The sequence below is a fragment of the Olea europaea genome, unplaced genomic scaffold, assembly GCF_002742605.1.
Source record: "Olea europaea var. sylvestris unplaced genomic scaffold, O_europaea_v1 scaffold586, whole genome shotgun sequence".
NCBI lineage: Eukaryota > Viridiplantae > Streptophyta > Magnoliopsida > Lamiales > Oleaceae > Olea > Olea europaea.
In genome coordinates this window covers 156,195-173,445 of record NW_019264200.1, presented here as the reverse complement: position 1 = coordinate 173,445, position 17,251 = coordinate 156,195, and the positions used below count along the sequence as shown (strand labels likewise).

At 32.8% G+C, this 17,251-nt stretch overlaps 1 protein-coding gene across 1 annotated transcript; it reads left to right on the top strand.

The window, feature by feature from the left end:
• Positions 1-10,678: 10,678 nt before the first annotated feature.
• LOC111389383 (ATP synthase gamma chain, chloroplastic) lies at positions 10,679-12,799 on the top strand. Its single transcript, XM_023014306.1, has one exon. It carries the CDS (start codon positions 11,693-11,695, stop codon positions 12,596-12,598), a length of 906 nt encoding a protein of 301 aa, XP_022870074.1. The 5' UTR covers positions 10,679-11,692; the 3' UTR covers positions 12,599-12,799.
• The last annotated feature ends 4,452 nt before the right edge of the window (positions 12,800-17,251 follow it).

Genomic DNA, 17,251 nt, shown 5'->3' with positions numbered 1-17,251 from the left:
ATTTACACCAAATATTGCATCAAACTAAAAATCAACTCAACCATTACAGTAAAACTTGCACCAAATGAACATCATTTAATCATTTTCTTCTTTTTTTTATTCTTAATAATTTATATAATAGAAAAATTATTTCTTTATTTATTTTACTAATGCATAAATTATTATATAAATAATCACATTAAATTAACAAAAATATTAAATTCGTTGATAAATAAAAAAAATATAGTACAATTAATAAAAACACTACAAAAAAATATTAAATCATGCCATTAAAAAATAGTGCAATGCATTTCGAATTTGCATATTATGATATTACAAAATTGAAATAGTGTTGCAATTTAATTCTCGAAATTCATATGCTCTTTCCACAAATGTTATGTATGTGGTTTAATTATTTCGTGTTAATTTTAAATAATTGTATATGTGTGTGTGTGTGTGTGTGTGTGTGTGTGTGTGTGTGTATATATATAATTCATTAATTTTTATTTTTACATTATTAAAATTTATTTTAAATGCATATAATAATAATAATAATAATAATAATAATAATAATAATTATTATTATTATTATTATTATTATTATTATTATTATTATTAAAATAATAATTATTATTATTATTTATTGTATTAAAAAATATTTAATACAAATGACTCAAATACCCTCTATCAATTAGTTTGGCCAATGGAAAAAAAGAAAAGGTAAATTTGACTTTGCACCATTGGGTGCAAAATGATACAAACTTTGGTACCACATTGGAGAGCTTTTGCACCAAAATTTGGTGCATTTTGGTGTTTTGACGTCTCCTCTGGAGATGCCTAAATTCCCTTTTTTTCCTTCTTTCAGAATGTTAGTCTTAATTTCGGACAAGTAATTACCAGGAGCACATTGTTTTGTGTTTATTTCCTCCTCATCTCTTGACAAAATCCTAAAGTAGGTACGTCTAATCAAGCGTTTGAAGAGGCTTCTTGTTTATTCGTGAATATGAGAAAGGAAGGAATCTTGGCGAACTGGGTCACTTGTAAGGTTTTGATAAGCTTTCTGTGCAAATTTGGGTTATTTTAGTAGGCGAAAGAAGTGATGGGGATGGTTGTTCAGGGTTGAATCCAGATTTTGTAACTGTAAGTGTTATGCCCTAGGTCCAATCAACTTTGGATATAAATGCTTTTGATATATAATTAATATAATTTAATGGCAGATCTATTATTTAATTAATAGACAATTAAATAAGTAATAGAGTTCGTAGATTCAAATCTTCGTAATTTGTTAATCACAAGGAGTTGTGATTGTGATATACAAATTATTTATGATTGAATCTTAAATCGTCTGTGGTCGTAAGTAATAACGAGATACGGATATCGTTATTACGGATAGACTATCACGTGTGACATTTCTTCCTTGTGAAGTAAGTAGCTGATCTCACAAGCTAAAGTGTGGTGACACTTAAATGAACACGTGGATGTTTTGTTATAGAATAAAACATTGGAGACCCACTGAGAGATTCCACATGAATAACTATCTGAGTGTCAGTGGTTAATCTCTAATGTTTGGTAGTGGGATTGGTCATTTGACTTGAGTCGTCATAGTATCTTATATGAGGACAATCGTGCTTTGACGGTGTTGGATGTTGCTCTGCCAAGGGCCGCTAATACGGCATCGTTCGGGTATGTCAAGAATCGTATGAAGGTTGTGAATGACCAATAGAGGATTCATCACTCTTAGATAGTAGGAGATTATGATCTGCATTTCATTCAATTAACTCGATAACGAAATCATTGGCCAAGGTGTACTCATAAGTCGAAAATGAGTTTTCGACTTATATTGACTTAATAGTGGAGTGAAAGATATGATCGATATTCGGGATTGACACACTTCCATATCTCGTAATTGATCGGATTATATTGACGAAGGGATTATAGTTTCATGGTAAACGACCGAATTTGGTTTTGTCATACCACATGACATTCCTCATTGTATGTATTGCCCTGACACATTGCTAGATGTCAATCTGAGACAGCAAGTATAAATTAGTGATAAATTAAAAGGATGTTTTAATTTATCAATTTTGATTAGATCAAAATAATATTTCACGTCGTTCGGCATCGTGATCGGGAACCTGATGGGTCGTACACAAAAGAGAATTGGAAGACTGCAATTTGTCAATTAATTAATTTAACAATCGTTGGATAAATTAATTAATTGGGTTGGTTATTTATGGGCCCGAATTAATTGATTGGATTAATTAATTCACGGACCGAATTTAATTAAATGGATTAATTAAATATTGGACCGGACCAGGTCAGGCCCGTTTGAGTTTATATAAATACATGGCTAGGGTTTTCAATCGATACAGTTTTCTCATAATTTCTTGCTAGCACAAGAGGAGAAAACCCTGGTAGCTGCAATCTGTTCTCTGTGTGGATTACCGTTGGAGGCTGGACAATTGGACAGTTGTGGGTGGCGAATCAAGATTGCTGGAATGAAAAGAATAGCAAAGAAGTTTGCAGATCTGGAAAATGTACAATTTTTTCACAATTTCTATCTAAACACAAAAAGATTCCTGGTGGGAATCGAAATCTGTTTTAATTTTTCGCTACGCATGTTAAGTAGATTCTCAACAGTGGTATCAGAGCTTACTTTGTGTTTATTAGAGATTGTTTAATGTCTTTGTACAATCAAAAGCTAATTGTTGTGCATGTTCTAGTTTCTAGCAATTAAGAATATTTGTTATCACAATCAAAATTTGTTTTGAGATAAAAAAATTAAATTTTCGTAAATAAAAAAAAAGGGTTGGGTGGTTGGCGACGTCGATTGCAGCGCGCGACGCAAGGCCGCGCACTGCCCTGCTCTTTCAGAAGCCCTGGGCGGCGCTGCAATCAGGAAGCGGCGCCCGACAACATGAATTGCGGCCTTGGTCACTGCATCATTGGCAGCGGCCAGCGCCGCTGCTAAACTTTGCAACAGCAAAGCGCGCTGCTACTTGAAATTACACTAACGCGCGACGCTGCTGCTTAGGCTAGGGTGTGCCACCTCTATTAGACGGCAGCGGCACACCACCGCCTCATCCACACATGCGGCGCTACAGCAAGAGAAAGAAAGAAAACATAAAAAAAAAAATTAGGGTTTTAGTCGCGTTTTGGGTGAATTGGAGGCGGGGGCCTCTGATGCAATTTGTGAAATTGCAGGCCTCTGTTTGCAATATCCATTTTGGGGTCAGTTTGTAAATTATTTGAGTAAGGGTAGTTCTTGCAATATTTGATATTGAGGACCCCTTTCCTGCAATTCCATTTTCGGGGTCTGATTGCAATTAATAAATGAAAGGGTTTCTTTGCAATTTCTTTATTGGGGAGGTCCTGATTATAAATTCAAGTTTGGGTCAAAATACAATTTCAAAATTGTTTTGAATTTATATTTTGGAATGCTTTTAAATTTGATTTTAATGGGTTTGACCTATAAATTTAATTTTGACCCAAATTAAAATTTTATTTAAAATTGACGACTTTCAATATTTTCGTTAAAATATAATTTTAACTTAAATATTAAATTTGACCCTAAATTGAATTTATTTTATTTAGGAGTGTTATCCTAGATTAAAATATTAATTCAAATTAAATTAGAGTTTGATTCTAATTTAGGATTTAATTAAAATTTGATTTCAATTAATTATTCATTAGAACATATTCTAGAAATTAGAATTGGATTCTAATTTGACATTTAATTAAAATTTGATTTTAATTAATTTGTCCTGCCCTAAAATTTGTTCCAATTAGAGTTGGACTCTAATTTGGTATTTCATTAAAATATGATTTTGATTATATATATTCGCCCTGAATCTTGGAATTTGAGTTAGACTCCACTTTCTTTATTTAATTAAAATTTGATTTTGATTAAATTTAACCGCCTTAAGTTATGAAATTAGAGTTGGATTCTAATTTGATATTTAATTAAAATTTGATTTTAATTAAATAATCTCGTCCTATAATTGTGGAATTAGAGTTGGACTTTAATTCGGTACTTAATTAAAATTTGATTTTAATTAAATATGGCCACTTATTAAATAATTGATTAATATGATCAATAAATTATTTAATTGTTCCGATTCATTTGTTTAAAAGAGTTTAGACGAACTTAATTGCTAGAAACTTGAAATATGTTTGCATATAATATTAGATATTATATAAGAATACATTTATGTGATAAATGCATTATTAATGGATGATTATGGACTCGACCATATGGATGTGTTGAATTGTTGATTTTTATTCTTGTTGTGTTTGTGGGCCTGCGAGCCCGTTATTATTGTTATTATTTTGGGTCTGCGAGCTCTTGATCATTTTAGACATGCGAGTCCGTTATTATTATTGTTGCTATGGACCTGCGAGTCCAATTTCATTTAAGCCTGCGTGCCAACTAGTATAGGATACAGGTTGCAATTGGACTAATTGAAGAAACAAGAAGAGGAGGAGACCATAGAGATAGTGCATTGATATTGTTCAATGCTATACCCTCTAGAAATTGACCAACTAGTCTTCCTTATGGCTCGGGAAGACTAGATAGTAAAAGTCCATAATAGTCCACACTATTATTATTATATTATATATATGTTTATTTGCATGGTAGATGTATAATAAAATATATATGATTGTATCGTTGTTGATGAAGCCTTTGAATGTAAAAAACTCCTCAATAAAATATTAAGTCATATTTTACTTTCGCCTTTCATCATTATAATGAAAAATTAAAGTCCCAAATCGTCTCAACTTGTTGAGTACACTCAAGGCTGGTCTATTAGGGATATGTTTGACACTATGAAATATTGGATATTTCTGAATGATGGGTTCGACTTAACTAAAGTTTATCTCTTATTGAGTACTCTCAGGGAGATAAATTTTAGAGGCATGTTAAGCTAACATATAAGATGTGTAATGAAAATGAGTTGTCAGCTTAACGATCTGGGAGTTGTATGTAGATACAACCCAAATGTTTTATTAAGGTTTGTTGAGTACACTCAAGGTCTTGATATAACAGATGGGATCCCAATCCACTGGGAGTCAAGTATGTACTCCACAAATTTATGTGAAAGGGTCATAAATTTTAGTTAAACAGTGGGAGCATAATTAATTTAATAAAAGTCCATGTTAAATTAATTGATGCATTATATATATTATTCATTTTCTTTTCGTCATTTACATTGAATCTTAAGTAACCATATGTTTTGAATGGCATACTAGATGCCAACAACCAAACCAGATTTTCTTGATTGACACCGCAATTTGAGAATTGTTCTTATGCATGAGAAAATTGGTCACGTCTTTGAGTAGTCCTTTTCAGAGACACCTGCTGATGACTCGATTATAGAAGAGGTAGCTTCTGTAATAAAGACAGTGATGATGATAGTACTGCAACATGTGTGATGTTTGCATTACGTCACCTGAGTTACAAAAGCAACTTGAGAGTATAGATGTTGACGCATGATTTTTCATTTCAAAGAGTTCTATGATAATTATCATGTGTGGAAGGGTGCGAGACTTCCAAACAACTATACCGATGCAAAGTGACAAAAGAATTTTCAGTCAATCCTCATGTACCGAAGATGATTGACAAGAGAAGTGTCCCAATTGAGTTCAATCATTAACTATGAACTAAGTATTGACTTAGCTCTACAATCTCTATCATAGAGTTATTCATACTAATTATAAATTATGATATGAATAAGCTCAAATGCACACTCATTAAATTGCTTAACATGCTTAAGACTGTTAAGCCCTTTATCAAAGTTGGTAGTTGGCAAATCATTAATTCCTCTAAGAATGTTAAGATGAAATCTAAAAGAGCTATGAGATAGCATTCAATATGGTTAAGACAGTCTGAGCAAAGGATAATACCAAATCTAATGACCCTTGTCTTCGTTATAGAATGAAAGGTCATTCGAAGAAATATTACAAGGCTTACGTCTACTTCATTTATTTCTTAGGTATTTGATATTAGATATGGAGAAACTAAATGGAAGTAGACCACTACAAGAGGGAGAAGTTAACCTACACGTTGAAGATGAGCAAAGGTTGTCACATTGCCCGTAGGAGCATACTTCTTGCCGTTGCCTTTTGGCTTAGTATTGGAATTAGAGAAATGTTGCTTTGGACCCACTATAACTGGAACATTAAATGAATTTTATGTTGGGACATAAACTATTTTAATAAGGACAATTGTTGTTCTTGTTTATCTTGATAAAGATCCTAATGGTTATGGTAAATTACAAAAAGATGTTTATAATCTTTAATACTAAGCATTCTATAAAGAGTATAGAAGTTAAGAGATATAAAAGTGATAATCTAATTATTACCTAAATATGGCATGACAGACTTTGTCATATAGATGAAATGCAATTCCAAAGTTACATATAAGATGTACACTTGGGATTAATTGATTTTGACAAATACAAATTATGCATGTATGACACAATGACCAAATCTTCTTTTACTTGAAAAAAAGAAAGGTCAGCATAATTGATGGTCTAATGCATAGTGATGCATATGGACTCATGTCAATTGATGTCAGGTAATGTTTCTCTTATTTCATCAATGATCATGAATACTCGATGAAACTCAAACATGAAACTCTTGAAAAGTTCAAGGGATTCAAACTAGAAGTAGAGAAACAAATACGTAAAGATACCATCACATTAAGATTCGATCGAGTGAGAATATTTTAAAGATAAAATTTAGATTATCCAAGAGAGAATGAGAATCTCTTGTAGTGGACTCCTCCATATATGCTGCAGCATAGTGGTGTATCAAAATGAGGAATCGTTAACTATTAGATATAATGCGATTAATAACAAGTCATGCAAATCTCCCAAAATTGTTTTGGGGTCATGCATTGATTTCAGTGTGCAACACATTAAATCATGTCCCATATAAATTGATTAACAGAACTCCATACGAGTTATGGAAAGGCAATAGTCCCAATTTATTTTATATGAAAGCTTAGGGCCATAACGCTTATTTGAAGCGCCTTGAATCGAATAAGTTTGACACTAAATCTAATAAATACATATTTGTGGGGATATTCAAAGCAGACATTTGAATATAAATTCTATTATCATGAAGAAAGTCTTCATCTCATGACATATCGTCTTCTTAGAGAAAATGTTTACTCTATGAGAAAACAGTGGGAGCAAACTAAAACTTGAAAGAGTCCAAGAGTCCACGGATATAGTTAACCAAGTAGATAAATCCGAGTTTAATCCTATATCTGACTTGGGACATACGCTTGATCAGGAAGTAAAGACTCTTGAAGACATGTCAGCTCTATGTGAATCTAATAGGATCATTCGACCTTCAAGAAGATGCGAATCCATGATTACTAATCAGGTATTACTGATCCAGGATAATGAATCTACTAGTTGCACCAAAATAAAGTCAAGTATTGACTTAAAAGAGACAGCAAGAGACCATGAAACTCGAGATGAACTAGACGAATGTAAAAAAGTTTGGACCTTGGTCAAGCCTCCTGATGGAATAAAACCCATAAGTTTTTGTAAATTGTTTACAAGGAAAAGGTCGATATAGATGGGAATATCCATATATACAAAGCAATGCTAGAAGCAAATGTTAAGTGTCGACTTTGGTGAAACCTTTCTCCTATAGCCTTGCTGAAGTCCATTCGGGTTTTGCTTGCAATAGTTGCATACCGTGACTATAGGTTAAGAGAAGTCTCTTGGAGCTGAAATTTTCGATTTGATGAAAAAGTCAAAGTGTTTGATTTTATCAAATTTAAAAACGAATTGTGTTTACAAGAAGATAGTGGGAGCATTGTCGTATTCCTAATATTAAAGAAAACGACATCCCTATGTTTCAATCGTTGAAATAATGGTTGTTAAAGGTTTTATTCATGAACGATATGGGAGAAGCAACTTGATTATAGAAATAGATCTAGAAAATTGCATAACTCATCCCAATTTACATAGATGAAATCTTGAGAAGATTGCATATGGAGAAATTGGTTTACTCTTAAGCGGAATGTTGGAAAGGTTCCAAACGTGAAGCAACCGTTAATTCAATAGTAGAAACCTAATACATGATTACTTTAGAAGTAGCAAAGAGTTGAAATATGGATCATGATGTTCATAAATGAACTTGGAGTAGTTCCTGATATTGTTGATCACATGCCATTGTATTGTGATAACAGTAGAGCCATCGCGAAAGTGAAGAAACTAAGGTCTCATCAATGATCCAAATATGTAATAAGGCGGTATAATCTCATCAGAGAGATAATACATAAAAATGACGTAAAGAGAAGAACAAATTTCCACATTTAACAATATTGCAGATCCACTGACAAAGAGTTGTCTAGTATAAACATGATTGTCATGTAGACTCTTATGATATTGGTTACATAAGTGATTGGATCTGGTGCAAGTGGGAGTTTGTAAGTGTTATGCCCTAGGTCCAATCAACCTTGGACATAAATGCTTTTGATATATAATTAATGCAATTTAATGGCAAATCTATCATTTAATTAATAGACAATTAAATAAGTAATAGAGTTTGTAGATTCAAATCTTCGTAATTTGTTAATCACAAAGAGTTGTGATTGTGAGATACAAATTATTTATGATTGAATCTTAAATCGTCTGTGGTCGTAAGTAATAACGAGATATGAATATCCTTATTACGGATAGACCATCACGTGTGGCATTTCTTCCTTGTGAAGTAAGTAGCTGATCTCATAAGTTAAAGTGTGGTGACACTTAAATGAACACGTGAATATTTTGTTATAGAATAAAACATTGGAGACCCACCGAGAGATTCCACATGAATAACTATCTGAGTGTCAGTGGTTAATCTCTAATGTTCGGTAGTGGGATTGCTCCTTTGACTTGAGTCGTAGAAGTATCTTATATGAGGACAGTCATGCTTTGACGGTGTTGGATGTTGCTCTGTCACGGGCCGCTAATACGGCATCGTTCGGGTATGTCAAGAATCGTATGAAGGTTGTGAATGACCAATAGAGGATTCATCACTCTTAGATAGTAGGAGATTATGATCTGCGTTTCATTCAATTAAATCGATAACGAAATCATTGGTCAAGGTGTAGTCATAGAAAGATATGATCGATATTCGGGATTGACACACTTTCATATCTCGTAATTGATCGGATCATATTAACGAAAGGATTATAGTTTCACGGTAAACGACCGAGTTTGGTTTTGTCATACCACATGACATTCCCCATCACATGTATTGCCCCGACACATTGCTAGATGTCAATATGGGACGGCAAGTGTGAATTAGTGATAAATTAAAAGGGTGTTTTAGTTTATCAATTTTGATTAGATCAGAATAATATTTCACATCGTTAGGTATCGTGATCGGGAACCTGATGAGTCGCACACAAAAGAGAATTGGAAGACTGCAATTTGTCAATTAATTAATTTAACAATCGTTGAATAAATTCATTAATTGGGTTGGTTATTTATGGGCCCAAATTAATTAATTGGATTAATTAATTCAAGGACTGAATTTAATTAAATAGATTAATTAAATATTGAATCGGACCAGGTCAAACCCGTTTGGGCTTATATAAATACATGGCTAGGGTTTTCAATCGATACAGTTTTCTAATAATTTCTTGCTAGTACAAGAGGAAAAAACCTTGGTAACTGCAATCTGTTCTCTGTGTGAATCACCATTGGAGGCTGGATAATTGGACAGCTATGGGTGACGAATTAAGGTTGTTGGAACAAAAAGAATAGTAAAAAAGTTTGCAGATCTGGAAAAGGTACAATCTTTTCACAATTTCTATCTAAACACAAAGAGATTCCTTGTGGGAATCGAAATCTATTTTAATTTTTCGCTGCGCATGTTAAGTAGATTCCCAACAGTAACATATACCACACTACTGACAAGCTTTAGTAAGAAGAGAAGTGCTGATGAAGTCTTTAAAATGCATGATTTTATGGTGCTCACAGAGTAATATTTTCAACTTTATTTAATTATGGGAAGCGTTCCTTCTACACATGAATTTGACAAGTATTTTTGACAAATAATCGTGACTTTTAATTTAAGCAAATCCATGCTAATAATAGCATATATTGTTTGATTATCTTTAAGCAGATTTACATGCTCAAAGATACCAGTGAACTAGCTGAAAACAGAGAATATTAAGAATCACAAACGAAATGCCGCGTATTCCAAGAGTAAAAAAGCAAAGAAACAATTTGCTTAGAGAAGGAAAAAGAAGAGAGAGTCCATGTGGGCCCTCATCCACTCTTGGCCACATGATATCTTGATAGGAAGATATAGTCCCCATTTGACCTCATTCTCAATCTCATTTTTTTCTCACTTTTATTTTCAATTACACAATCTTCCATAAAATAATATTACACGTAAATCAAAATTCATTATTTTTCAACCACATATTTTTCAAAAAAATATTATTCCAACCATTAAATTTTGAAAAGAATGGAGGCCACATGAGTATTATATGTACGAAATAATGTAATCTAATGGTTCAGAATATCTTTGCAATTTATAGTTCTTCCACAATGCAATCTCCAACATTCAAATTCTTATCCTAAAACCTCATCCAAAAATCCTATATCCTTCACTCCCTCTAGCTCTCATTTTTTTGCTCTCTTCATCACCAATACAATTCACCCACAAAACCCAACATCCATACATTATAGAGATAAGATTCAACTCAAAAGCTTCTGAAACAAACCCACTTTTTCTTCTTCTCCATTCGTCCATAGCCACATTTTTGCATAGCTCCAAAAAAGGTGCAGATACCATCTCTTGTTCAAATCTGACAATGTTGGTGTCCTCACGACCTTCTCTCTCTGATACCTCTTCTCTCTCATCTCGCTCTTTCCTCAGCCCTTTTCCGCTTCCTGCCCATAATTCAAACGCCTCCAGCCCTTCGAAATTGTTGAATAGTAAAGACACTTTTATTGACCATAAAAGGATAAGCCACTTTCTTAATTGTCAAGCAAGAAAGATACATGCATGCTAGTGATGGTGGTGGCAAAATTGGAGTTTCCAACTAATGTTAGCCACATTTTTTGACTAAATTGATAAGGTTGTTGATATCTTAATTGGTAAGAAAGACTCCATGCATGCATACAAAGGAGGTTGAGAAATTCAAGTTTTCTTTCTCCATTTACTTGACAAGCCAAATGTGTAGAGAATTCTAGCAAATAAAGGTGGTAGAACTTTAACTCTTCCAAGCAATTATGGAGGTTAAAATTCTCTATAAATATGGGCAAGAGTTTAAGAGAAAAGGGTGTGTCATATGGAGAGGAAAAATTAAGAGAGAAAATTGTGAGGTAGAGAGAAGAGAAGAGAGAAAATTTATTGTTTTTTCTCCTAAGTTTTTTTTTCTACTTGTTTTCTCCTATTACAAGAGAGATTATTCGTTGTTATCTCCTTGTATTTAGAGAGATTGTTGTAATTCTCCTACTATAGTGAACCTCTCATACTTGCCCGTGGACGTAGCCTAAATTGGGTGAACCACGTAAATACCTGTGTCCATTTTTAGCTGTGTTTTCTCAATTCCATTATTTGTCAACCAAACTCAACCCACGCGTTTTCTACCCAACAGAAATCATCAGTCACCCCAATTCAGTGTGGACTTCGTGAACTTTGGGAACGTATTGATTCTGTCAAGAACACCCAGAAAATCACTGAGGCTATGAAGCTTGTGGCTGCTGCTAAAGTGAGAAGAGCACAAGAAGCTGTGGTCAATGCTAGGCCTTTTTCTGAAACTCTTGTTGAAGTTCTTTACAATATCAATGAGCAACTCCAAACTGAGGATGTCGACAATCCTCTCACCAAGGTTACGCCTGTCAAGAAGGCGGCGCTTGTTGTTGTCACTGGTGATCGAGGTCTCTGCGGTGCTTTCAACAATTTGATCATCAAAAAGGCTAAGGCCCGTGTAAGAGAATTGAAGCAACTCGGTCGCGAATACACTGTGATCAGTGTTGGTAAGAAGGGTAATTCATATTTTCTCCGTAGGCCATATATCCCAGTCGATAAGTTCCTTGAAGGTAGTAATCTTCCTACTGCTAAAGAAGCTCAGGCAATAGCTGATGACGTTTTTTCGTTATTTGTAAGTAAAGAGGTTGATAAGGTTGAGTTTCTTTATACAAAGTTTGTGTCATTGGTTAAATCTGATCCAGTGATCCATACCTTGCTTCCATTATCACCAAAAGGAGAAATTTGTGATGTGAATGGGGTTTGTGTGGATGCAGCTGAAGACGAGTTCTTTAGGTTGACAACAAGGGAAGGGAAATTAACTGTGGAAAGGGATGTCATAAGGACTCAGACAACGGAATTTTCGCCAATTTTGCAATTCGAGCAGGATCCTGTGCAAATTCTTGATGCTCTGCTGCCACTATACTTGAACAGTCAAATCTTGAGAGCATTACAGGAATCACCATCCAGTGAACTTGCTGCTAGGATGAGTGAGATGAGCAATGCTACTGATAATGCAGTCGAATTGAAGAAAACATTGTCTCGAGTATACAACAGACAACGTCAAGCAAAGATTACTGGAGAGATATTGGAGATTGTTTCTGAAGCCAATGCTTTGACCTGAGTACAGTTCTTAAATTCTTGGTCCCTCATAATTATGCTTCTCTGTCAGGTATTTATTTTTATGGGAGATTCCATTTTTATTCCTATCGTGCTTGTTTAAGAGAAAAAGTACGTTGGATTAGATAAATTTTATTATAATTCTCTTCTCAACTGCAAGATGAGGATCTCCATGTATTTTGAAACGTAAAGAGTATTCACTCTATATTTTTTTTTCCTAATTGTATTCCATAATTTTATGTTAGAAGCTCCATAGTTCGACCACCAAACTTGGTTTTCGGGGCATTGTAAAAAAAAGACTGAATTTACCAATTAAGAATATATGCACACATAAACTATGTCGCTCAATCTAGAATTCAGGTTGATGTTCATCTCAAATCTGATTTATCTTCAGCTTATTGAGCTGGTTGTTACTTTTATATGTTGTTGAATGCTCGGAATTTCCTTTTTAACTCATCTTTTCTCAATTTTCATTAGAGTACTTGATGCAACACCAATAGCACACCCAATGGAATATGAGAAACAATTCACTAGGGAAGAAGAAATCAGAGGTAGAGATGGCAGAAGAAGGAAAAAAATAATGGAGGAGGAGAGGAATTTCACCATAAGCCACCAATATTTTATTCAACGAATCAAATATAAATAATAAAACCAAGCCCTAAAGAAAGTGGGCTTGGGTCAAACTCATTGTACAAATCCAATAACATGAATATAAATAAGAGTCCAAAATGTAAATGAGAGTCCAAATAATAATAAACAAAAATAGATGTCCCTATCAACTCTCCGAGGTAAAAGGAAACTCGACCCTATCGAGTGAGTAAATCACAAAAATACTGTTGTCGATCTGCTACCTAAAATGTTCCAAGTCATGCCATGAGGGACAATTTTTCTGATGAACCAAATATCGACAATAAAGGGCAACTAGTCAGTATTCATTCATCTCATCTCCAAAATCTTCACTTAATTGTGCATAATGCGAAGCACAATAAGCACTTCGATCTACCCAAAAAACAAGGGAGTACCTATTCTCTCCATCAATTGTTAACATAACATGCTCATCTAAAATAGCATCAATTTTATCTTTGTGGACTATGATGATGTTATTGGAGTAGAAATAAAAGTATATGTTGGTTGGGGGTCCACATATGAAAGTAGAAAAGAATCATCAAAACAATTAAAACGACCTTTGTAAGTAACTAAGTCTTCAAAATTTAAAGTATGATTGTAGCCAAAATGTGAGAAATGATCAATGACATATGCATTTAGACCAATATGCTTTAAAATTTTAAAAGGACCATTACTACAATCTTGCGATATAACATAATTCCCAATATTAAATTCAGTATGTTGTTTATGCAAATCAACTCGAAATTTATATGATGCATTACTTGTCTCAAGGTGATTATTGATCTCAAAATGTTCTGATATCAAATTTGATGTAGCACCGATAACACACGCAATGGAATATGAGAAATAATTCAGTTGGGAAGAAGAATTTCGAGGTAGAGATGGTAGAAGAAGAAAACAGTAGAATAATGAAGGAAGAGAGGAATTTTGCTACAAGCCACCAATATTTTATTCAATCATCAATTGTCTAAATTGCACAACGAATCAAATATAAATAATAAAACCAAACTCTAAAGAGAATGGACTTGGGTCAAACCCATTGTATAAGTCCAATAACATAAATATGAATGAGAGTCCAAATAGAAATAAATAAAAATAGATGTCATCATCAGTACTATAGTGACCTTTTTCATCATAGATTTCAATGGTTTCCATGACTTGACAATGCAAAATGGATACAACTATGAAAGTTGGAGTAAACGTATGCATGTTTGATTTAACTACATTCGCACTAGGCTTTGATAAGGTGCAGAAATATGCATCTTTCTTTGGTAGAACTCTTTATCCCTCGATATCACTTATAAAAGGGTAAACAATTTACTCATTATAATTTACAACAAGAAATTATCCATTGTTCCCATTGCAAACTAATGCATGTTGACTAAAATCGAAAAAAGAAAACGGTGTCTTGTAAATTCAATATTGGCATTTATGGAGCATAGGTGGTAAACCCGTACAAAATTATTTTGTGTTCAAGCAGGTTGGTCAAGAGATTTTAAACGCCATGTGTGAAATTTTAAAAGAGTAACATTATTTCCTAAAATTAAGAAATGTATTTAAAGAAAAAATTAAATAAAACTATTATATCAATATTCACTATTTGTACCCACTCCTCTCTTTTTTCTCCAAATACATTCTTTCAATGGATATTTTCTTGTGTATATTACCTTCTTCGTTACTATATTCTCGTACATGAGAATACAAATTAGTCTTGTTTCAAAAGAAAGTAAAAGCCCAAAAACCATGTGAAGACAACAAAATTATAACATTCAAATATTATTTGTTCTTTCAACATAAAAGAAAAGTACAAGTAAAGTTTCAAAGTACCCCAAAACTTAAAAGAACTCATATATCAACACTAATCGAAAAAGCATCAACCAAGCTACATCTGACGAGAAGAGGAACATTCATGGATAAATCTAAACGGACAGGGCCACGTAGGCCCTGTTCGTGTAGCAGCGCCCGAAAATAATTTGGTTGACCAGCAAAAACTTTTCTAATAAGAAGCCATTAATTGGAAAAAAAAAATTAAAACTTTAATTTTTGTTTCAAGCCCATGTTTGGTTATGATTAAAATTTAATTTTAATTTACGTCAAAGTCAAACAATCAATATTAATCACACATTTCAAGAGTTCCACAATTTTTTAACCACACATTTCAAAAACTTCTATCATAATTCATCAAAAAATCTAATTTTAATCGCCACCAAACATCCTCTATATATATATATCAGTTTAATAATTAATTCTTATGCCTTTTCTTCCTTAAATATGTTTGCCTTCTAAAAAAATCTTTGAATTAAAAAAATAAAAATAAACAAATACATAACTAATTATATTTGTGGTGTTGAACGATTGCAATACCCACAAACCCAATGAATTGGTCATGTCTAAGATTTAGAGCATGTTTGAGCCTCATTTCTTTTGGAGGGGGTGGGGACAAAAATGCATTTTGGAATAGTGATTTGAAAGAAAATATATAGTTAAAAAATAGGAAAAAGTTTTGAATTTACTTGCAATATTATTTTATCGAATAATGTGTGAATGAAAAATAAGAGAGAGAAAAATATATTTTGGAAAGAGTAATATTATGGAATTTCAATTTAAATGACGCTAGATGAAAGATGGAATTAAATTTCACTTATCATTTAATGCAACATTAACGCCACCTAGACGGAGCTTGTAATCCCAGACTAAATAGCATTACTCTTTTGGAAATAATGGGGATGAAATAAGAGCTTACTTTGGCCTAGACCTTTGTACGTGATTTAGTTTTAATGGGGTTGGTCCAACTTAAGCCCATGTTTAACACTTTTAATTTATTTTCATTTTTGCTACAAGATCATTTTCAATCATATATTTATACAATAAAATATTTTATTCATAAATCAATTTCTTATATTTTTTTAGCCACACATTCTTCAAAAAATATTATTCAAAACTATGTTTTGAAAATTTTAAGGCCACCAAACATGAGTAAAGATCTTCTCTCAAATTTTGTTGTACATCTAATTAATTCTTGACATATCATTAATTTAGTGGGTTAGTAGTGAAATTAGTGAGAGTAAATTTAGATAATATATTAATTATTGATGACATATCAAAAATTAATTGGATGGACAGAAAAATAGGATAACAGATTTTGACTCACCAGGGGCTAAATAAGGTGTAATTAGCTTATTTATGATTAATAGCAAAAAAATCCCCCTAAAAACGTTTTCATATGCGACATTCACCCCTTACCTATTGAAAATAAAAAAATCCCCCCTATTTGAAACCTTTTGTGTGAAAGATTTGCCATTTAAAAAAGTAAAAAAATATATATATATGTTAAAATTAAAAAGACATAATTGCAATTTCAATACCAAAACTTTTTATTTTTTCACAAATTAAATCTAAATTTTTTTATATGTGCCACTTGCAATCTCAAATCTTTAAAACTTTATCTTTCACCTCACCCCACCTCATCTAACCCCATCCCACTTCATCTTCTTTATAATAAATATTAAATAAAAAAAGTTTCTTCCCCGTAATCTTGATTTCACTATTATTATTGTAGTTGTTGTTGTTGTTGTTATTATTTTCACTTTTAATGTAGTCTGTTGATGCATATATTCTCTGATACTATTTGAAAATCTGCTTTTTTTTCTTCTGAAATTTCTCCATTTATGTAATATTTCTTATTTTTAGGATATTGTGGATCCCTTGGAAGAGATGCAGCTACAGAAAGAGAAGTCCTCTTTGCAACTGAGGCCCTGCTTAAAGAGTATGGGAAGAGCATTGCTGGTCAACGTATTGTTGTGCTGGTGCCGATGTTAGATCATCCTTAATTCATATTTTGATTAGGCCTAGAGTTGAAATGAAATAAAATTTGATGAATCTTAATGCAGATATATTTCCTGTGGAAGTGATTGGATAGAAAAAGACTCCAATTGTTTATTAAGCCCATTTTTTACATTCTATATTGTCTCAAGGATTATGGAAATGTTGGTTCTTGGATCTTGGTCTGCTGGGGGAAGAGAGTTGCAGT

What these genes read in the sequence shown, in the direction of transcription:
- LOC111389383 (XM_023014306.1), top strand. Translation starts at nt 11,693, where the DNA reads ATGAAGCTTGTGGCTGCTGCTAAAGTGAGAAGAGCACAAGAAGCTGTG.